At 38.4% G+C, this 22,115-nt stretch overlaps 3 protein-coding genes, 1 long non-coding RNA gene and 1 other non-coding gene across 6 annotated transcripts in view; 1 reads left to right on the top strand and 4 right to left on the bottom strand.

Moving 5' to 3' along the window:
• The window catches only part of LOC144654002 (uncharacterized), a 74,064-nt gene that overhangs the window by 48,594 nt on the left and 3,355 nt on the right, over positions 1 to 22,115 (bottom strand). The window lies entirely within an intron of this gene.
• Positions 1,174 to 8,332, top strand: LOC144655196 (uncharacterized). Its single transcript, XM_078515413.1, has 4 exons — positions 1,174 to 1,580; positions 3,374 to 3,443; positions 4,292 to 4,337; positions 6,144 to 8,332. Exons 1-4 carry the CDS (start codon positions 1,226 to 1,228, stop codon positions 6,420 to 6,422), a joined length of 750 nt encoding a protein of 249 aa, XP_078371539.1. The 5' UTR covers positions 1,174 to 1,225; the 3' UTR covers positions 6,423 to 8,332.
• LOC144655195 (uncharacterized) lies at positions 7,513 to 14,950 on the bottom strand. 2 transcript variants are annotated; one of them, XM_078515411.1, is made up of 9 exons: positions 14,826 to 14,950; positions 13,868 to 14,012; positions 13,619 to 13,784; positions 13,357 to 13,507; positions 11,896 to 12,031; positions 10,275 to 10,454; positions 9,495 to 9,586; positions 8,543 to 8,615; positions 7,513 to 8,282 (listed from the first exon to the last, which is right to left on the bottom strand). In XM_078515411.1, the coding sequence occupies exons 1-9, from the start codon at positions 14,916 to 14,918 to the stop codon at positions 8,182 to 8,184; spliced, it is 1,137 nt and encodes a 378-aa protein (XP_078371537.1). In that variant the 5' UTR covers positions 14,919 to 14,950; the 3' UTR covers positions 7,513 to 8,181. The 2 variants fall into 2 exon arrangements, with proteins under 2 accessions (XP_078371537.1, XP_078371538.1); XM_078515412.1 differs by lacking the exon at positions 14,826 to 14,950 and adding an exon at positions 14,096 to 14,215.
• On the bottom strand, positions 13,082 to 13,163 carry Trnas-uga (transfer RNA serine (anticodon UGA)). The gene has a single exon. It is a non-coding gene; the product is annotated as a tRNA-Ser (tRNA).
• Positions 16,503 to 21,465, bottom strand: LOC144653825 (uncharacterized). Its single transcript, XM_078513929.1, has one exon. The coding sequence runs from the start codon at positions 21,392 to 21,394 to the stop codon at positions 17,705 to 17,707; it is 3,690 nt and encodes a 1,229-aa protein (XP_078370055.1). The 5' UTR covers positions 21,395 to 21,465; the 3' UTR covers positions 16,503 to 17,704.

The following is a 22,115-nucleotide window of genomic DNA, read 5'->3' as shown; positions in this document are numbered from 1 at the left end:
TTCTTCGAAAATGGCGGATTTTAAGGCATGGGTGACTAGGGTCCTTTAACACTTTAAATTGCAGCTTGTAACTTTTAGTTTGAGTTATAAGAAGGCTCAAGAATTTAATCATTCAAGAAATAGGGATTCCGCTCATTTTTACTGTTTGATAGGTCTGATATGCTATACATTATTACAGCCATAGCTACATAAAAATTACTTCAAAAACTTATTTAGTTATTTATTTGTTTGTTTATATTTTTTAAATCAATTAAATTGGTTTTAAAACCTTGTGAATTGTTCCTTCGCCTTCATAAACCCAACCCAAACCCGATGCACCATTGATTTCTATTTAATTGGTAGCCATTCAAAATGCCTCTATGACAAAACGACCCTGTAATTTTTACGTGGAATAAACTTACATGATAACTAAAACCTTCGGAGTGGCACGTTAATAGAACATTTACAGTCAGTGTTTTCCTTGAGGAAAGTTGTTTTCTTGCGTGAATTAATTGTTTTCTTTATGCTGTGAAGGGAGCGTTTAATTAAAACTCTGCACTTTCTGCATAATGCATATTTTTCAAAATATACCTCATATGGGGGGGGGGGGGGTTGGGGGGGGTCAATCGGTGCGCGGATTGACGGATTTTTCCTTAGAAAGAACCCAGATTGCAGATTATTTGTGATATATTGAGCGGATTCGTGGTTTTAAAGAATACAGTGGATCGACGATAACCTGACAATTTTGCCACGGATTCCGGACTCTTCAGTGTTAGGAAACTCTGATCGTGAATACTAAACGAAGTTCAGATCACTTTGGTCGGTCTGTCGGTATGTTGGCGAAATTACCGCAAAAACAAGCAATAAAACGAGACTTTTTAAATAAAAAATAGACATCGTTTGAGTAATACTCTTCGACAGCACTTCACGTGCTGCTCTGTAAGCAATGCAGAAATTAAAGCCCAGACATGTACGCGTTGCAGACCTATATTTTTTCCAAGATTGGCCCTTGTCGACAAATAATCTAAGTTGCGTCTGTTGCGTACATTAATACCGTAACAAACTACAATCAAGCTATTGACTGGGGTATACAAACTTTCTTTTTCGTTCTTCGTATCTTTTTCGGGGTTTCTCCGCAGAGTTGCGTGACGACACAAAAAACCTGAAAAACGGCTGTCGCCGCGCTGTGGCGGGAAAGTCACGCGTTAGTACTCCCAATGTAGCCTCGCCTGGTACAGTGGAGAAAATGGCGTCTACTACAAGCTACTACAGTATTTCGGACGCCGAATTGCGTCGCCAACTAAAGGCTTTTGGTGAAGACGTCGGGCCTATCACTGATACGACGAGGCCTGTTTTTCTTCGCAAGTTAGAGCGCTTGCAGAACGAACAAACGAGGAAGAAGAAACCCAAAAAGGAACAAGATTCCACCGAGGGTCCGTCATCTATAAAGATGGCGGTGCGTTCAACGGTGCGAAATCTTCCATTTTGGGTTGCAGTTTGGCTCGCTCTTTCAAGTATTGTGTGCACGATCGACGCTTTGTTTGTGCTTTTGCGACCTCATACACTACCCGGTGGAAAATGGAACTACCTTTTTACACCATGTAAGTATAAATTTTACATAAACAGTAAAGTACGACTAAAAGGCCTTTCCTTATGTTGTGTTGCATTAATTTAACTCACATGACTCAACTAGTTTTGAGTCAGTTTTGTCCACGATTGTTGAGTTTCGACCAGTTTCATTGCAAAACACAATGGCTATTTTTTTCGTAAAGCCAACAAAATTAATGCACCTATCAATGGTTTGCCCCAGGATGGGGGGGGGGCGGGCAACCCACGGGAATTTGACATCGAGAAGCTCTCCCAGGGAAGGGATTTTGGCATGTAAAATGGTCTGCTGGGTTAGAAATTTAAGAGGAAATATGTGAAATTTGACATTTGCTAGGTGCCCAGGGGTGGGGAATTCAACTCTGGATTCCAAAAAATGTCAAATTCCCCTGGGGTTGCCCACCCCCCATCCTGGGGCAAACCATTGATAGGTGCATAATATGAGACATCAAAACTGTGTTTACAAAGGTAGCTTTATGTAAAATCACTTCAGTGGGATTTTCAAAGCAAATATTTTTCATTAAAATTATCAACAGTTTTCACACCTTATTCATTGTCATTGTCCGTATTTTTTTTTTAATTTTAATGTGCTTATTTATACCTTTTTATTTATTATTATTATTATTTTTTTTTGGGGGGGGGGGTAGGGGGGAGAAGGAGGCTGGCCACCCAATCCACTCCCCCTGGATTTGCCCCTGATTTTCTATGCCCAAAATTTTACCTAAAATAATGTTACAGACTGCTTGGTGAACAGATGATGTTTTCACACTGTAAAGATGAACTGGAAGTGGTACCTCAGATCATCATCGTTTACCAGAAGGCTCACTACAAGTGTAAGAAATCGGAAAAAAAATGTGCAACATTGATATTATATTGCAACCGAAACAATGGAAAGAGGCACGAGTCACTAACAAAGGTGCCAAGAGGAAACAGCATTGGGAAGCAGGTAGTTTAGAGCCCTGTTCCAGGGCTGCAAATAACAGTCGGTCATCGGACATTGGCTGACCAAAAATTGCTCATGTCTGACAAAATCCCAAGAGTGGTCGGACATGACGTCTGGACAATTTTTTGATCGTAAGTCATTTTACAGCAAGCCAACAATGAAATAAAGTTTAACCTTTTGTTTTTGGTGTTGTCCAACAACAATTTTGTTTTGTCCGACCAAGATGGTGTCTTAGTAGGACATATATGTCTTTTCAAATGAAAAAAATTATTTGCAGCATTGCTATTCCACACCTACCACTGATATTTGTATAACAGGACCCTGCGCGCAGGAGTTAATTAATTTTTGTCACAAGAAGATTGTAGCAAGTTCTGCAAATGCCTTACTGTCGATTGCATCTACCTGTGAACGCACGCGCTGAAAACATGTTTTCAAATGATGTCAAATGTCAGCGTTTCAGGTGTCAAACTTTGAAGTTTAGCAGTTCGTAACGGCAACTTTCGTGCCGAAAATTCAACACATTCCGGTTTCGAAATGGCGGAAAGATTAGATATAGAAACTTCTTCTGAGAAACTGATGCTGATCTGTGTCGATATGCATACACAGGTTCACTTGAATCATTTCTAGTGTAAAGTTTCGCCCGTAGTCAGTGTTTATGGTGAGTATTTTGAGTGCAAAAGTTCGCGTTTCGGTCGGCTAAACTTCACAGTTTGACACCTGAAACGCTGACGTTTGATGTCATTTGAAAACATGTTTTCAGTGCGTGCGTTCACAGGTAGATGCAATCGACAGTATCTACTGCTTATCAATTTTCATCTAATTTCATGTTTTTTTTGTTTGTTTCAGACAACATTTATATCAAAGTTGATCCATCATACAAAGATATGAAAGATGCATTTGTTGTTGGACAAAGCTTGTACGTGAATATCAAGTCAAAAAAGGCCAAACTGTCAGCCAGTATAATTATGTGCTGTTACTTGACTATAATCACATTTTGTCTGATGTGTTCTAGAAAATATTCATACCCACTCACTGGAATTGATTTGACTTGAGCCCCCATTCCTCTGGAAATTCCAGTTTAGCTTTATGCTTTGGCTCTTGAATCCACCCTCCCCCTTCAGAATTTTGCAAACTCTTAAGCTTGAGTAACCTGCGTCACAGACAGTTTAAACTGGCCAGTAAATCAAGGTTTTTGTGACATGTCTGGCTACAAAATAAGCGCCACATTTGGACCAAAAGTTAATTAGCCCCCCCCCCCTGAATAAGCACCGCAGTCCCAATGCGGCGCTTATTCAATGAATTCCGTTTACCTAAAAACAGCACTGCAAGTCCTAGAAAGCAACTCTAAAACAAACTTAGACATTTCTTTCCAGCAAAAGCGATGTTTTGCAGTTCAAAGTTATTGTTTTACGGCTCGCCCATTAGTTTTTCTATCCAACATTCTAACAATACGTAGTTCTGTAAATGTTGTGAATACCGCGAACTTTGCCAGGACACCTAGCGCCACTTCTCTCTTCAGCAAGAGACAAATACTGACAACCAAAAGACGCTACTGTCAATTACTGTAAAGATAAGATTCTGTTTGGCGGCCAAGTTTTAAATAAGTGCTACCCTCGAATAAACGCCACACTTGAGGCTCGAAAAATTTAATAAGGGCCCGTGCTTACTCCAGTAAATACGGTATGGATATTTCCTGGAAATGCACATTTCAAAAATCATTATCTAATGATTTTTATAATGAAATTCATTTTGTCATTCTTTTAGGATGAACTTGGTTGAGGTGTTTATTAACATTGTCACAATAATAATGGTGAGTTGCAGAACATGCTGTACAGGGCTGTAACTAGCAACAGGCAAACTGGGGCACTTGCCTTGGAAAAAATAATTAAATTTTTCAATTTTTTTCATGTTTTTGTAAGAGGCTATACGTTACTTAGTTAGTAAGAAAGTTAATATAGTCTTTCTTTTCTGATATTGCCTGAAAATGGTATTTCCAGACTTCTTGATTCTGAAATTTGACCTGCTAGTAGCTCATGCTATCAGCGCTTCACAATTGCTTCAGTTATCAGAAAAGCCAGGCTACAGGCCTGCTGTAGCTTATGTAGTTGTGTAGTGTAGTTAATTTTAATGCAGATTGCTTCCTCCCTAGGTACCCCAAGCTCTATGGGAGATATATAGACTGTGTGACCTTTGTTTAGCATTGTGTGAGTGTACCCCTTTCATATACCTGAAAGACCTGGCATAGACTTAGAACACGACGTTTTCTTGTCATTTTCACGTAGCGCTTAATACATTAAAATAATACAGCCGTAAATTGCGTCTGTTCGAAATATTTTAATTAAAGGCCCTTTTCAATACCTAAACGACAGATTTCAATACCCTTTCGTTTACCAAAACTTGGAAAATCCCTACCCTTTCATATACCTTAAGCCTGAAAAAGGTACCCCTTTTGGGCGGAGCCTCCCCGTATAGGCCATTATAGGGAGTACCCCCCCCCCCCCCCCCCGCCGGGGGTTGTAGCTCAGAATCATTTTTTCCCAATTTCACTGTTACATAACAGCGGCCGTTACGTTCATTTTACAATACTCACACAATGCTAAACAAAGGTCACATGGTCTATATATCTCCCATAGAGCTTGGGATACCTGTGATTCCTCCCGAGACAAGTAAAGTGGTACAGTGTATCACAAACTGTTGTATCATTTGTGGAAGTGAACAACAAAAAAAATGTAGTGGAATAAAACAGCCCTTATTCAATGGCTTTACAGATCACCGGTAATGCTTGTGGTCATTTCCTATTTTTTGCACTTGTGTAAGAAAATTAGAATGCAACAAAATTCATAAATTATCTGGCAGCATCATGCATATTAACTTTGTAACAACCAAATAAGAGTATTTTTACTTTTATTATCTTACCATGATGAGCATCTTTTTCATGACCTTGGGTGTTAACATAACTGCAATGGTATAGCGAGTGGTAGCTAATCGATAAAAATGGTATCACACATATGTGGATAAAAAATGATATCTACACATGTGTGATATCATTTTTGACCAATCAGCTCATATAGTTTGCCATGTTTCAATGCTCAATGAGCCAAAGTTTATCGATATTAAGTCAAAACATTTTCGGATCTTCCTCTGCAATCTTTGGAAATTTTGGAAAAGTTTGGAAAATGTTTGGAATCATTCGTACGACCTTTGGACAACATTTTGAAAATCTTTGGGAAATGGTCGGGAATCTTCGGAAAATCGTCAAAAACATAGTAATTAGTAGGTTTATATACTTACTTACTGCCCATCATGCCTGTGTGGCATGCATAGGGCAGCTAGGTTTATATAATAAACAGAATAATACATGGTTGCTTGGATAATGAAATTTATCTTCTCGTGTTCAAAACCAATATCTCACACTCGAAGATAAATTTCATATCTCCGCGCAACCATGTATTAATAATTCTTCTATATAGTGGTTTACTTAATTGTGCTCTACATTATATTTTTTGTTTACTTGTTGTAATGATGATGTGATTTTTATTCCTTTCATTTCATACCTTTTTGCCTATTCATGATATGTGATGTTGTTCATTCCTGTATATGTTCATTTTATTTTAAGCATATCAGTGGAAAAGCTCGTCTGTCAGTGCTGCTTGCCTTTATGGTATCTACAATGACCTCTTCCAAGACAGTGTTATATTTCCTGGTCTCCAGTGGTTTGTGTGGAGGGCATAACTTTGTGAGCTTTGTTGATTGGAAGGAAACAGTTTTAATATATATTCTTCCATCTGGTGTCTGGGTACTTATTCCCTTGCTCTGTATGGTGGTCACAGGGAGAATGATGATACCTTGTGTGCAAAATGGTGAAACAACAGCAAAGAAACAGAAATCTCGTTAGTGATAAGTGATCTTGTTAGTAAGTCATGAACAATATTTTACCATATGCTATTATTACTCTTGACTGCAGAACTTTTACAACATTACCAGTTAAAATCATCATTACAGGGTTAGTAATAATTTATGGGTCCTGGAAAACTTGGAAAGTCCTGGAATTTTATTGTGGCACTTTCCAGGGCTGGAAAGTCCTGGAAAAAGACGACCGGTCCTGGAAAGTTCTGGAAATCTGTTAAATTCCAGTAACTCCAAATCCAACGACACTTAATTAAAAACATGCAGATCAAGACAAGGTAATATTGCAGTTGAAAAAACTGATAAAATTATTAATATGTATACATTGTGTGGGATTTTTATGTAAAGCAAATGCCCATGCAAAAGCTTGAAGCTTTTTTTAAGGCCAACCAATCAAATAAAATTCCTGTTTACTGTAAAAAGACAATCATTACTAGTTAGCAAGTAGGCATCAAAATGCTCAAATCTCCTTTCCAATAATTTCAACCATTAAATTTTCCAGGGAAAGCATGTAACATCCTGACTCTGACCCAGGATATACCGTAGAATTCCGGTTATAAGCCCCCCCCCCCCCGGTTATACGCCCATCATCCTGGAAACAAAAAAATACATCCGGTTATAAGCCCCCCCGGATATAAGCCCCCCTCTGCCAGATGACAGTACTGAACAGGGCTAAATGTTGCTTTATTATGCGTTTTTAACTTTAAAACGTATTGTCATCAACACTCCCATGGCTCGTTTTAAAACGTTTTTTTTTTTCATTCCGCTTATAAGCCCTCCCGGATATAAGCCCCTCCGCTTATAAGCCCACCCAAAACCCCTTACGAAGTTGTATAAGCCCAGGGCTTATAACCGGAATTCTACGGTATGTGACTGTGTTCTGTTGGGTATTGCCTTCATACATACCCATTAAGTGTCAAATGTATTTTTCAATGATAAGGTTGTAGGTTAAACTACTGAAAGTTAATATACATTTTAATTTTTTACACATCATTGAAATCAACTCACTTGATGTAATACTTGACTTGATTTTATTGCTATAATTAGCACTTTATGAATGGAAGAAAAAGTGTTTCAGATTGCAGTGAAAAATATCTTTTATTTAGTTTTAATCAGTTCACTGATTGTACCAAGCAAATAATTATTTTACATTGACAGTTCAGTTGGCAGTTTCAGAATTGTAGCTTGCTTGTGTTTTTAATTAGTTATTTTAAACAACAAGCATACTTAGTCACACATTTATTAGCTAATGTTGCAAAGACACAGTTTTGTAGTCAGTTAAACAACATTATGTACAACATTTATATGTTATCACATCCTGTGTAAATAACTGAACATTAAATATCTTACATTTTTATTCAATAATATTGTCTAAAATTTACACTCCTGTCATTAACAGATTATCAGATTTCTTTAAAAAAATTCCCCATGGCAATCCAAGATTAACAGCAGAGTGAACTCAATAGCTTGCATTAAGTGTCATTGTCTAAAGTCGTCTGCTCTTGATTATAATAACAATCAAAAGGTTTCAATTTTCCATTGTCTGTAGAAAAAAGAAAAGGTCACTGGTATTCAATATTACTTCTGACCTAGCAGAATTCTTAGGAATAAATTAATTTACCCCACATCCTTTACAACTTTGTAGTGGGTACAAATTTAGTTGGATGATCATTGCATTGGAATATATTAACTCCTTTGTGATATCAGAAATTTCCAATGTTTTTTGTGACTTATTTTCTGCCACAGATTTATGCAGGCCCCGTCCATTGTGAAAGCCACTCTGGATCACGGTTCTCTTGTTTGCCTTTTGCAGATATATGCTGTAATTTTCGTAATAAACTTTCCCTTTCTGCAAGAGATGGATAAAAAATATCCGTTATGACATGAAAACAATCAGAATTTGTCATTTCTTCTTATTGTGCCAATTATGGTACACAACCGAATATATCTAGTAGATAGCAACAAGAGGTAGCCTGGACCCTACGCAGATGTTCTCAGGGCTCGTCATGCACTGTGCTTGTTTGTGACAATTTTTACCAGGACATTAGTTAACATGGCTATTATGCGGCACACTAAAAAGCATCAATTACAACTAAAACAGTCTCTTACCATGTGGCTTCGCAGTTTTCAGATACTCATCCAGAGCTGGAATTGAGCCGTAGTTAAACTTTTTAGATCCTTCCTATATAATAAAAGATCAAACTCAAGGTCACAATTAAGTATTTTACATTAGACTGCTGACTATTTGCTTTTGTCCATGCATTGCAGGTGTGAAAGTTAAAACCTGAATGTAGTGAAATTCAAAGCATGATCCTTATAGTTAACGAGTGTGGACAATATGCAGGCCATGCTAACCAGAAATCCAAAATCCTAGTACAGAGGCTAATTGCAAGCTACCTAAGCTAACCGAAGGCCAACTGGAGTGCTATTTATGCCAACCAATGTGTTATCCAGGCCAACCAGTATGGCTCATATGACTCACAAGCCATGCAAGCCAGAAATCCCAAATCTCAATAAAGTCAGGCTGACTGCAAGCTACCTTAGAAGCTAACTAAAGTCTAACCATAGTGAAATGTAAGGCGAAAATAATTGCATTAAAGTTAATTTTCATTTAAAGAAACACAAAATGTCAAGGTCCCGACACAACAACCTATCCTACCAAATTATTTCCAAATAAATTTTAGATAAACTCGCATAGTTTGGCAGTGTTCAGTTTAATCTTAAAAAAGTTGGCGTGGGTACATGTACTTCCCCCCCCCACCCCCCGGTTGGATAGGGTTATTAATACATGCACCTCTTAATTAAAGAGCAAACTTGTCATTTTAATTTCCCTTTATAAAGAGGTGACTAAGCCATTGTAGCATAATAAACAAAATTTCTCAAAGTTTAAATATAAAGTCTGCATAGGAAGGGCAATAAAAAGGACAATAACTCTTGAGTTTTGGCTTTAAAATAAAACATGGTGGGAGTTCAAATCCAAGTGTCTACTTAACTCATTCACAGAAAAAAAAGACTATATGTAGCCATTGTAAAAGGAACTTATGTGTTTATCACAACTGACCTTTAGAACAGCAGATTTGTCGAAATAGTCTCTGGAGTAATGTGTCCTTCCGTAGAGGTGCATTTGAGGAGAATTGTATGAAACTGTAGGAACTAATTAAAAGAAAACAATCACTACAAGTACTACTACAAGTATGACCAGTCTTCTAGACATGCATATCTGACCTGCGAGACAGTGTTATGAGGGTCTATTATACTCTGGCAGATCGCACCGAGTTTTAGCGTCAGTGCGGGCAGATTCTTCATTATCTGGCAGTTTACAGACAAGAAATTTATGACAGTGTAGGAAGAAAAAAATATGGTGTTCTGTGGTCTAAATGACCCCCTATAATAGACCCTCTGTGTCTGTTAAAATGAAAATCAACCAGTCCAGTGTAGGCATGCAATGTGTGCAGAGAGCTATAGGTAGCTGCATAGCCCTTTGCACAGACTGGTCCACTATTTAAGGGGTGGTTAATGATCATTCAAAACATGCAGGTTGCCTAATTTTTGCCAAATTTCAGTGGTCTTGTCATCTCAGAATTTTCTGGGGCACCTTCTCAGAGTCTCCAATTCTCTTCCAGAAAAGATATCCGTCTTGCAAAGTCTCAAATTTTCCATTTGACACCCCTTATTTTTTTGGTTGACAGCATGCAGCTACAACAACCTACTGGTCTTCATTTTAATTCTATACTTTGTGTAATTTTGAAATTGATAAAACTATTAAGGTAACTTCTTATACAAAAAATCAGTTTGAATATTAATTTGCAAAGCAGACAAACCAGTTTTTTGTCTGACATACCTGCACCTACAGCTGGTTTGTACTTGTTCTTGTTGCACCCAAAGCGAGTAAGGTTACCAGCCAACTCGCTTTTAACAGCGGGTGTCTGATAAGTGTACCGTGTTGTGGAGTCTAGGGTGTGTGGTGGTTTATACAGTGTGGGAACAAGATCTCCTTCAAACACTGTGGAAATATTTACCCCTGCAAGTAGCAATAATAATATTTTTGTTATTTAAATACACTTTTGGAACTTAGTAAATAATGAATGAAATGGGAAAAGAAGTGATAAAAGAAGCCTGTTATTTTGTTGTGGTATATAAATTATTATAGATGGTACCAAAGCAATGAATACAGTGTTTTTTGTTTGTTCTCATTGTATACTAAAATTTGGATCTAAAATTTCTGCACTAATGTTACAGATTTTACATGTTAAACTTTTTTCCTTTATCAAGCTTTTGCCATCAGCTTAATTCACTGGCTTGTTATTTTAAAACCTCTGCTAATTATAGTAACCTCCACTTTAGAGGGTAATAATACTGAACTTAAAATATCCTTGGGTTTCATGTTTTGCCCATCCAAGACAAATAGAGAGCTCACTGGCAATTAAGCAAGACCTAAGCAGGGGTGGTTAATGGTCCTTCAAAAAAGACGAGTCTCGCAGAAATTTAGACAAATTTCAGGGGTCATGTCATCTCGAATTACTTTTTGATTCCTTCTCGGAGTCTCAATTTCTTTTGCAAGGCTAAAAAGGTTTCGGACATGCAGAAAAGATATCAGTCTCACTGTCTCACAAAGTCTCGCATTTACCATTCAACACCCCTCTGTTAAATTTAATTAAGCTTACAATTATTTTCAGAGCTCATGATCAATAATCAATGGCTAAATTGTCTATGAGTCAAGTTACACCAAAACATTTAAATCCCAGGGAAGGGGGGGGGGGTTTCCCATGTGAATTAAGAGACAGCGATACTCGTTAAGTTGTCTCACTTCACTGGTTGAAAATGAAGTAACGGTAGTTTGGTCTTACTTTAAGGGTGTTCAGGACAGAATGCCAATATTTTATTTTTAGCCATCAAGGTCTCCTTTAGAGTAATTACATAAAAAACTTAAAAGTACCGTCATACTGTACTGGTGATCTAGACCAATAAGGCATGAAAAATTATCTCTTGCGGGATCAGAAACAATTTTCTGACAAACATCCCCCGGGGGGGGGGGGACTCCCATATGAAACGGACGGGGATGCTCGTCGGAAATTTTGAAAAGAACCCCTAAAAGAGACCAATCTGGGTGTGGCTCAAGCTTTTCTTGACCCCTAAAAGATACCAAAAAACTAAGAATGGAGTTTATATTTGTATATTTCTTCGTGTGTAACCCTAAACGAGACCATTATGGCTTAAAATATTGGCGTTTTTTCCCGGAACACCCTAAGCGAGACCAAACGTCTGAAATTTACACCCCTAAGCGAGACGACGAGCATCCCCGTCACTTTCATATGCGAGTCCCCCCCCCCCGGGAAACATCCCTGCCCCTTTGCATATGAGAGCCGCCCACCAGGAAGATAAAATTGAATATTAAAACCAGCCACTTTGAATGTTAATAGAACAATACAGTGTTTATCTAATTTTTTTTTCAATAGCCTTACCTTGTGGAATTCCAGTAAAATCACTCTGATATGTAGATTTTATCTGGTCTTGTGCCACCTCTTGCCATGTCTCTGGGTTTATCTCTTCCAAGTCAACTGACGGAAGACGACTTGGGAATTTCCAGATCATGAATGCCTATAGATTAATTATAATCAACATAAAAATAATTGAGAAAAATAATTCTTCTTAAATATAATAACTATTTCCACCAATAGAAATAAACCAATAAAAAAATGTGGAAATTTTTGGAATTTATTCTCTTGAATTTATTCTTTCTTTCTTATTCTTTTTGATGATTATAAAATATTTATTTCTGTTAAGGCTATCCCAATAAAATGTTTCGTTTCCCATCGCCCGACCGACCCATTTTTTTCGAAATGTAAAAAAAAAAAATCCAGTTTCACTAGTCAAAGAAGCAAGTACTTTAATTTGGAAGCACACAATCTTGTTTTATTAACAACAATTGGTATGATGTAATGTCCTTGTCTTTAATTGACATCAATACTAAATTTTACAAAGGCTGTTTCGTACCAAGGGTATTAACGATTGTTCCAACATTATCAGCGTGATCGACTGAAACAAAATCTTTCGTTTCTGCATCTCCTGGCTTCTTAAATGAATCCAGACCCCTTAAAGTGTTTATTCTTTTTTTTTTTTGCCCGACCGACGGACCCATCATCACAAGAGACGGGGCGATGGGAAACGAAACATTTTATTGGGATGGCCTAAGAGAACATTTTGCTGTGTTTATTTTTCAAATATAAATAGGTGAAAGTCTAAAGGACAGGCAGGTGTTTTCGCCAATATATTGATATTATTACAATCAAGATAAAAATAATTAGTTCTTCTAAAATATTCAAAAATAAAGCTTTAAAAAATTGTGGAAATTTTTCGAATTTATCATTGTTTCAAATTATTCTTTCTTTCTTATTCTTTATTTTATGATTATAAAATATTTATTTCTGTTCTGTTAAGAGAACATTTTTCTGTGTTTATTAATTTTCAAATATAAATAGGTGACAGTCTTAATAAAGACAGGCAGGTGTTTTTGCTCAAAAGCTAAAATTGAGTTATAAATAGCCCAAAAAAATAAACACCTTAATAAATTATAAATACCACAAACTAAGTTAACTGAAAAAGCCTTGTAAAATCCCAAACATGACTCTGCGAGAAAAAAATTACAATCGCTGCGAGCAGGATTCGAACCTGCGCGGGGAGACCCCATTGGATTTCAAGTCCAACGCCTTAACCACTCGGCCATCGCAGCCAGACCTCTAGTTTCCGTGTCAAAGTTTATAGCTAACTGTTTGCACGCTACACGTACACCTTTGAGGACTATAATTTCTTTTTAGAATGAAAATTAAAAGATCAAATAACGTGTAGGAAGCAAAAACAATGTTCGTGCATTTTATTTATTCTACAAAAATTATAATCCCTGCTAATAAATTACAAGTCCTTACCTCGGAGGGGTGGGGATTGTTTCTTCTGTTACCAAAAGCGCTTCCTATGCGAATTGCACCGGCTTTCCTTACGTTTTTATCGTTAAAGTCAGTCTGGTATGTTGATAAATTCCTGTTGTCTCTGCTTGGGAAGATCTTCGAAGTACTTGGCCTGTGTATAAAGAGAAAGAGCAATGAGCTTGTCCCGTATTCAAATTTGCGGTTCACATTCCGTTGCTAAGCGCGACGGGGATATACAAAATTCAATTGAGATTCACTTTACCTCGCATTTCCCGCTGGAGGGCCAAAGTTTCCTCCAAATTCCCTTTTATTTGTGGTCATGTAGAACAGCTCCGGGTTTTTCGTGTAGCTGTGTTTGACGTTGTTGGGGAGACGGGCGCTCCGGAGAGGCACGCTTCGAGGCCTTGTCGGTGTTCGCGCGCGTGTTCCTGTGTGCGAAAAATAATAACAACAAATTAATCCACTAATTCTCTTTGACACTCAAAAACTATTGCTCTAAAGAGAATCGTACCTGTTGAATACCACGTTGCAGGGTCCGATGAAACTCCAATCTTTTCCATGAGCTCTATACACTTCTCTTTATCATGATGGGTTCCCGAAGGAAAATACCTCGCGAGGTTATATGCAAAGCCAGGCGTTACAACAGATTCGTCAAGCTGCAGAAAATGAAACAAAACGCTGGTAGTAAAATAACTGCGATCACGCTCACCAGAATGATTTAACGTGTTAGTCTTATTACTTGTAGCACTTGGTCTTCGCCCCAAGCGTGCATAGGATTCGGGAAGCCCTCATTAAAAATTTGACGCGGCGCCATTGTTGAAGTCATAACTCGGTTGTGCTGATAAGCGGAAGTGACAACCACGTCTGGCCGGTTGGTTGGCAATGCATCACAGACCGGAAGTTGCGTTCTCGCGCAGAAACAGTATGGAAAGGTGGTCTACTGAGCGGATTGTGCTATTCTTTTTTCCGTGTTGAACACTTAACTGTCATGAGCACTGAAGGAGGACTGAGGTGAAGGATACCTTAGTAAAGTGTTTTAAAAATGCCCGATGGATCATTCATTTCACAACCTTGGCCCGTTCCTGTCTCGAGCTCTCGGACACACATTCCATGCCGGAAAAAAAACATTGACGCGCGAGGCATTCGTCTTTTCCCGGCTCGTTTACAGAAATATTTCTGAATAGTTTTAGCTGCCGATTACACACTTCCTGTTGTATTGCTTCTCTTTTGTGTATTCCAAGGTACTTTGCCTTTCCCAGTTTTTTTTTCCTGTAAAACTGCTTTTATCAAATTCAGTGTAAAAACTGTACACTCTTTTTACGGTTCGTTCCAGCAGAAATTGTGTGCCTTGGTGCAAAACTTACACGTTGCTATGCAAATTATAATTGATGTTTTAATTTCTAGTCGTAAAACAGAATAAGCAGAAAAAGTTAGCTAAACATTCTAATACATTGACAATTATTACTCACTTTCGGTAAAGTGCAGCTACCCCAAGCTTGCGGCATGTTTCTTTTGCCGACTTTAAAATCCATTTCATGCGCAGCGAAAAACAGAACAGACATGAAAACTATTTTATGTTGCAAGAATGTTTGGTTGAGAAACTGAAAGGTCTATATCACTAAGCGACAGCGGTACACCGCATGATAACGAAACATGATTGGTCAATAAATTTATACGGATCTGTGGGATAGCTAATTGGGAAACCTACTTTTCTATGAATGTCTTGACCCTTACTGTCTTCACCTGGTGTTATTTATCTGATGTTTAATAATGATCCCGCTATTCTAAGGAAATCTTAAATGAAAGTTTGACTACACAATTCTTGACAATTCTGAAGAATAGAGTTTTTTTCTTATTTTTGTAAGAGCTATATTGGCTTATATCTACAAAATAAACGGATGTTTTGAAAGTTCAACATAACTTCATAACTAATTAATGAAGTCTAACTGTATGCAGCACTCAAAAGAAAACAACCTTGTGGGTGATCAGAAGGGAAGGTGAGGTGAAAAAAAGTCGTTAGTCTTAACTTGCTACGGTTGGAACCCACGGAAGGCGACGAAATTCGAGGAAATGGGCGGGGTGCAATTAAATTGCTCTGTCCCCCTTATCCGAAAACACAGTCTATTAGAGATTCAACAAACAACTGCGAAAAAGACTTCGTTCACAGAATTTTATAATTATTTCCCGCCAGGTCGTTCGGTTTTTCTACTCTTTCGAGGAACGAGACTGCTCGCGCGGTCTCGCGCGCAATCGAGTCTTCTTTATAACGTCACAGTAACATGAAATCGAGACGATGTTTCGGTCAGTAGGCAAGAAACGGTCCACTTTGTAGCAAGAGTTCTATCAAGGTTGAGTAGAAGTGCATGGAAATTACGCCAGTATTGGACGGGGTGAGGACAACGCAGAGCTGGAAATGATTTTCATATGGCAAGGGCCTCGACCCTTACCCACCTCCTGACGGGTCTACCTTTTCATTTCCGACATTTTTGCCATCCACTCAAAAACAAGACCTAAATTTCTACGTAAATACAGTATCTCTAGTGATAAAGAACTCTGGTACGGGAGCCACAAAGACATATATTGAATTTACTTGCGCTCATGCGACCCTTTGCTGCTTTCAGACCTGGAAAAAAACCGTTTTACTGGTCATATAAGGCGGGTCCGAAGGGGTAAAATGGGATCTGGGATTTGGGTAAATTTTCATTCCATGAAAATTTGCCCAAATCCCAGTTCCCATTTTACCTGGAAAGGTGGGATTTGGGTCACTTGGACTGGGATTTGGTCACTGTAAATGGGAATCAAAGACAGAAAAACAATAGAACTGGTACTGCGATTTTGAAAATTTGGTAAAATAACAGGCTGGGAAATGGCATTTGGGCAAAAATTGGGCTGGGAAAATGAGATTTTTACCCCCCTTAGGACCCTCATATGATAATCATCAAGACCTATAAAAATGTCAATGAAAATTTTTGGAACTGTAAATCATGGATTATCTTTTTTCCCACTTTCTACAACTTTCACGTTCAAAGCAATAGCAATAAATATTAAAGCATTTATTGGTCACAATCAATAAAAATTAATATAAATACTTTTCATTTATTCTATTTTCAACATTTCTTTATTTATTTTTTTTCTAATACTATTTGTAATGATTTTTCTTTCAGGTTTTTCATTAAGTGCTAGTGACTTAAAAAATAACATCTGAGAACTTAAATATTACATATTATTAGTACTATTTTATTCAAAATGAGAAAACTTTATACTACTTAACTTTGTACTATTTTCTTTTAACATCTCGTCGTCACATTAACATTGTCATCATCATCATTATAAAATTTGTTCCCTACTACAAGTTACTGACTTTAATGCTGCGATCATGGTGCCTGATACAGATCACATCAGCCAATTTTTCGAGCACAAGCCATTCGTCAGAGCAAGCAAAAATCTTGCTAGAATACTAGTACAGATACCCTCAATAAATTACAATATAAAAATTAAGAGCAAGACATTCATCAAAAATCAACCTACAGTGGCCACCTATTTTGCCAGTGTATGCCCCAATTAAATTACTGGCAATTTAAAACTGTATATTAGATTGTAACTGAAAAAGTTAAGTATTATTACAGGGAGTAGATCAAGAGGTGCACAAAATGGGAGCCTAAAGTAAAGTTGCCCCCTTCTCGTTCAAAAATGGAGCTTTTGGGTCCCTCCCACAGATCCACCACTAGTAATGACCACTGGTGGTTTTTGCATGTCACACTAAATTCATTGAAGGCACCATATTTCTGAGTTACATCTTCGATAGCAAAACTAGCTGCCCAGTAATTTTGATTTGTTGCAATCAGCTAAAGTTAATAACTTATTATATTATTAGTCTTGCAATAATTTTGGCCTCAAATCAGATTTGTCACAACAAAATAAGAACCTTCAAATGACTCTAGGTCTAAGTCTGGGTAGTAACAGTAAACTGTAGAATTAACAAAACTAGGAAAGTTTTTGTGAGCTTGACAGGAATGTTTTAAGGGTGGTATGAAGAGGTGATTCCTTAGGTTTACACATCTGTACCCTCTCTTTTTTGGTTTAAGCTAATGTTTAGTTCCATTTCCAGTTTCAAGTTTGAGCCTGCAATAGGCAAATTGTCATGATGTCATTTGACCACAACTACCAGAATCCTTTAGTTTTCTTTCTCTTCTCCTAATTTAAGCAATTCTTATTTAAATCCTGCTGGGACTGCAAAAATAAAGAGTAGTTGGTAGTTGAAGTCAAATAACAACATTGTGCAAGTGTGCTATACAAAGACAACGCTTTCTGAAACAGCATGAGCTAGCTATACCCCCTGACTGTGAGCTTAGATGAGCTGGGCTGGGCGAGCACTGTCAGATGTGGAGCCTAGCTCTGGTTCCACATGTTGATAAGCCTCCAAATTCACAGGACAAAAGTATTTCCATCCATAATAACAAAGGAGGCACAAGAGATAAACAAGGGGTACATATGCCAGGACATTAACAGTTTTTTCAAGTCCATTCTGAACAGCGACTGATGCTTCACTTATGATGCTTGAGCTGAAGATGACGATGAAACACAAATTTGTGAGAAGCACAGCATCTAGTGTATTGAGCCAGTTGTAATCCTCATTGTTGGCCTGGTTACTCTTGTACGGCCGAAGGTAAAGGCATGTTACCACAATAACAACACTGGATACCTCAAGGATGGATCTTTTCAGGGGCCCAAATGGAACATACAGGGCAATAAACAAAATGAAAAGACGGCATATGAAGTAATATGCTGCAAACCACCTGTACTCGTCTTTGAAGCACTGCTGGAAAGAGTCGAAGAACAATCTGAAATTGTTCAAATATGGGAAGCGCTTCAAGAACCACGGAGTAAAAAGCAGCACCAATGGTACAAAAATGACAAACAGAATAAACCAAAGGCAAGCAATGATGGTATACGGCAAGTGTGTTTTCCAGTCTTTTACAAAGTCAATGTTGCCATCTGCATATAGCACCCACTTTCCTTTCTGTATGGGAACATAGTGGATAATGTCACAAGAAATCATTGTAACGTTTGTATAACAGAGAACCAAGAGCGTACAGAAGGCACGGGAAACATTCCTGTTAATGTAACAAGCAGGGCGGCATCTTGCGAGCTTGGCCAAAACTATAAGCAGAAGAAGAACGTAGGAGGGTAAAATGTAATTTACTCCAAGTTTCTCAAGGTTGGTCATTCCTTTATAAAAACAAGTTCCAACGGCTTTGACTCTCCAGTTGGCTACACCAATCACAAAGGAGATAAATGGATCGAGGGACTGTCCTTCTTGTAGCAGAAATGTGATTATCTGATATGAATACAGCCATGCATTAAGATAGGTTGTAAAGATGTCCAATTCAATACGCAGTACCACCAAAACTAGTAACAGTGTTATGATAAAAAACACTAGAAGAAGCCACAGATGGCTATTGACACAGTCTTCTGTGCAATGCTCATCCCCTAAGTTCACCGAGTAGCCATGTTTGCACGTACCACAAAGAACACTTGTACCATTGCGACCACCAGTACACATTGTTTCAGAATTGTACTGAAAGGACGAATTATGTTTAGAGAAATTACAGTAGTGCGGTGGACAGGGGTACGTGCTAAATTTATTTCCTATTGTTCCACCCCAGTATCCTCGCTTCAAGAACACGTGCTTGGAGTCAGCACTGCAGTTTGAAATACCTGCATCGTGTCCTTCCATACACATGCAAGTATCTGTGTCATCATATTGCTCAAAGCCGGGGTAACAACCTTTTAAACGTACAGTCTTGGAAAGTTTCTGCACTACACGACCTGCAACTGTGCCCACATGAACTTTAAACTTGCTGCGCTCCTTTCCTAGTAGATGCAAATTCTTGATTTTGGGAGTACCGCCTTGAATCAGAAACAAGTCTGAGGCTGTACCAAGATTCACATTCTCATTCTCCTTTATGATGCTTATGTTAACGACACCTAAAACAGAACTGTTTTTTTCATCAATCAATTCCACAGTAGCATTGAAAAGTTCACTAGGAGCAACCTCCCAGTCACTTTCGTTGAATTGGATGAAGACAGGGTCTGTAGAAATTTGTTTTCCCGGGCTTGTGCTTAAATCCTGATATTGAAAAACACCGTGCCATTCAAGAGTTTTGTTGTTAATGCGAAGCTGACCCGCTTGACGACATCCTTGGAGAGTGGAGGCATAAACTGAGTTTCCACCACCACTAGCTAATGCCCGATTGCCCTTGAAAACTATTTTGGTCTGCCACTCAGTGACGTTCTCCAGACTGAAGCTGTTGTTATAAGCAACAAAGCAAGGTCGAGTACCAAGCTCAGTTGTCTTAAAAGCCACAACAGGTGGTCCAGAATCTCTTATGTAAATGGCTCCACCCTGTTGTAGAGCAGTGTTATTAAAGAAGTTAAGGTTACTGTGCGGCATAAGCATTATTACTGATGTGCCATACAATCCTAATGCACCCCCCTGACTTCCAGTGTTATTTCTGAAGGTCACAGTACCAAATATGTGTATTGCTGCATTCTCAATCACCATGGCAGTATTGTTACTATAGTCAATGTTTACAACTCCTTTGAAAATGACAGGGAGTGAGTATGAATAGATTGCTCCTTGACCAATAACCTGTTTATCTTCCGTCAAAACTATTGGGTTGGTGGTGACATTACAGTCTTCAAGAACAATGCTGTGAACAAGCTTTGGTCCCTTAGATGTCAAACTCTGCAGGCCATTTACAGGCGATGGGGAAGCCAGTCCAATGGCAGAACCCATTGTGGCTGTGTTGTTCCTCCATGTGCAGCTGACAAATTGTATGTCGAGGCTTCTACTGTCAATCACTTTCAAAAATGAGTCAAGTCCATGATGCGAGACACCTCCGCCTAAAACCGCACTGTTGCTTGTAAATGTACAATCTTCATAATTTATTTGGTTCGCAAGTAACTGTTGACTGTCACTGCTGGCAATAGTCCCACTCCTGACGGCACCTCCAGCATACTCGGCACTGTTGTTACTAAACACACAATGTTTGACCTCCAGTGTGTTGTTTTGTACTTCATCTTGAAATGCAATAAAAAGTCCACCTCCCCAAAGGGCACGATTGTTTTCAAAGTGGCAATAATGTATCTGAATGTGATTATGTTTTGCCACGCCCTTTACAAATAACGACAACCCACCGCCTCGTCCAAAAGGAATGTGGTCAAAGTGGTGTGGTTTGTCGATCAATGTTGAAAAGTTCTGATCTGGAGCGTAGTTGTCTTTGAATGAGCAATTGTAGAAAACGTACTTGCTATTGCTGTCCAAGTCATCAAACACTGCTGAAGTTAGATCAGATGGAAAGCCTGCACCCTTGTAGGTAAACTCAATGTAAACACCACCTCCAGCAATTGCAATATTTGAAGAAGAGGAATTTTCAATCGGTCGATTGCTTTCAAACCAGGAATGTAAAATCTGCACATCACCGCCTACATCATACATGTTCAATCCAATTCCAGGACTTTGAACTATCCAACAGCTATCAATAATAACGTCCTTACAGGAGTTAAGGAATACGGCAGAGAGGAATGGCATGCGAGAATGGTGTGTAAACTTGTCACCCGTTGTACTGTTGTGCAAACCACCGCAGTTTCGTAGCAAAACTTTTCGTAGCGTAATGTTTCCACTGTGTTCGAAAGACAGACTTCCGCTTCCGTGACATTGAACGGTAACAAAAGTCGACTCTTCATCGCCAATTAAACCGATCTCCTTCAAATTGGTAAAGTTAAAATGTTCAGTTAGGTTATACGAATACTTCCCTGACCGTAGCAGTACAAAAGTGGAATTCGTCACATGTTCCAGAGCGTAGTTCAGAGTTCTACAAGGATGTGTAGTTTCATTCCAACATGTGCTGTTGTCAAATCCATTATCTTGCGAAACCACGATCGTTTTCAGCTCTGCACGCGTCAAAAGAAAAGGAGCACAAGCTGAAATGCAAATAACGATGATAAACGAAGACAAATAAGGTACTGCACGCATTTTAACTCTCTTCCGCAAACATCACAACTAGTATTTGCAACAGATTTCGGTCACTGAACTTCAGCTAGCATGATTTCTTTTCGTTTTGCGCTGAGTAACCGCGCAAATGGAACGGAAACCAGCGGTGTTAGGGACGGACCATTATTTTTTTGGAGGGGGGGGGGGATGAAAAATATTGAAAAAAATTGTTTGCAGGGCCTGGAAAGACAAAATAAATTGTTTGCAAACACGATATGTATAACAAAAATTGTAAGAATTTCGAAAAAAAATGTTTGCAGAGGTGAATAAACTAAAAAAAAAAGTTTGCAGAGGAAAATTTTTCATCCCCCCCCTCCAAGAAAATAATGGTCCGTCCCTTAGGTGAGGTGGGGAGGGGAGGGGGGGGGCGGGGGATCCCCAAACAATTACTACACTCTCCTCCCTAGACACACTCAGGTAATTAAATAGCCTTCTGGCAAAATATTCTCCCATATGTTGTACTGAATACGTACCCTTGAATAAAACAAGTACCGTATTTTGCATAAAGACCAGACAGAAGCTCTTTTAACTTTAACCTCTTTTCGAGCTAAAAGCGGACCTTGAATAAAATTATATATTGTTTTTTATTGGCGTTCCAAGGGTTTGCCAGCAATACACGACAAAACAAATACAGTATTTTACGCTGAAATTGATGATGTAAAAATTTAGGGCGTATCTGGTTAAAATAAAAAGTGAGATTATC

The sequence above is a fragment of the Oculina patagonica genome, chromosome 5 (genome assembly GCF_052425735.1).
Source record: "Oculina patagonica isolate OP01 chromosome 5, crgOcupat, whole genome shotgun sequence".
Taxonomy (NCBI): domain Eukaryota; kingdom Metazoa; phylum Cnidaria; class Anthozoa; order Scleractinia; family Oculinidae; genus Oculina; species Oculina patagonica.
Note: the sequence above shows the minus strand (reverse complement) of the source record. Positions and strands in the feature narration are given on the sequence as shown.

Excerpts from the sequence above, each read along its gene's own strand:
- LOC144653825 (XM_078513929.1), bottom strand. The coding sequence starts at position 21,394 with ATGCGTGCAGTACCTTATTTGTCTTCGTTTATCATCGTTATTTGCATT.
- LOC144655195 (XM_078515411.1), bottom strand. The coding sequence starts at position 14,918 with ATGTCTGTTCTGTTTTTCGCTGCGCATGAAATGGATTTTAAAGTCGGC. Across the intron at positions 13,508-13,618 it reads CCTCCAGCGGGAAATGCGAG|GCCAAGTACTTCGAAGATCT; the intron begins GTAAAGTGAATC and ends CTTTATACACAG. Across the intron at positions 12,032-13,356 it reads ACAATCCCCACCCCTCCGAG|GCATTCATGATCTGGAAATT; the intron begins GTAAGGACTTGT and ends ATTAATCTATAG.
- LOC144655196 (XM_078515413.1), top strand. The coding sequence starts at position 1,226 with ATGGCGTCTACTACAAGCTACTACAGTATTTCGGACGCCGAATTGCGT. Across the intron at positions 1,581-3,373 it reads GAACTACCTTTTTACACCAT|ACAACATTTATATCAAAGTT; the intron begins GTAAGTATAAAT and ends TGTTTGTTTCAG. Across the intron at positions 4,338-6,143 it reads ACATTGTCACAATAATAATG|CATATCAGTGGAAAAGCTCG; the intron begins GTGAGTTGCAGA and ends TTTTATTTTAAG.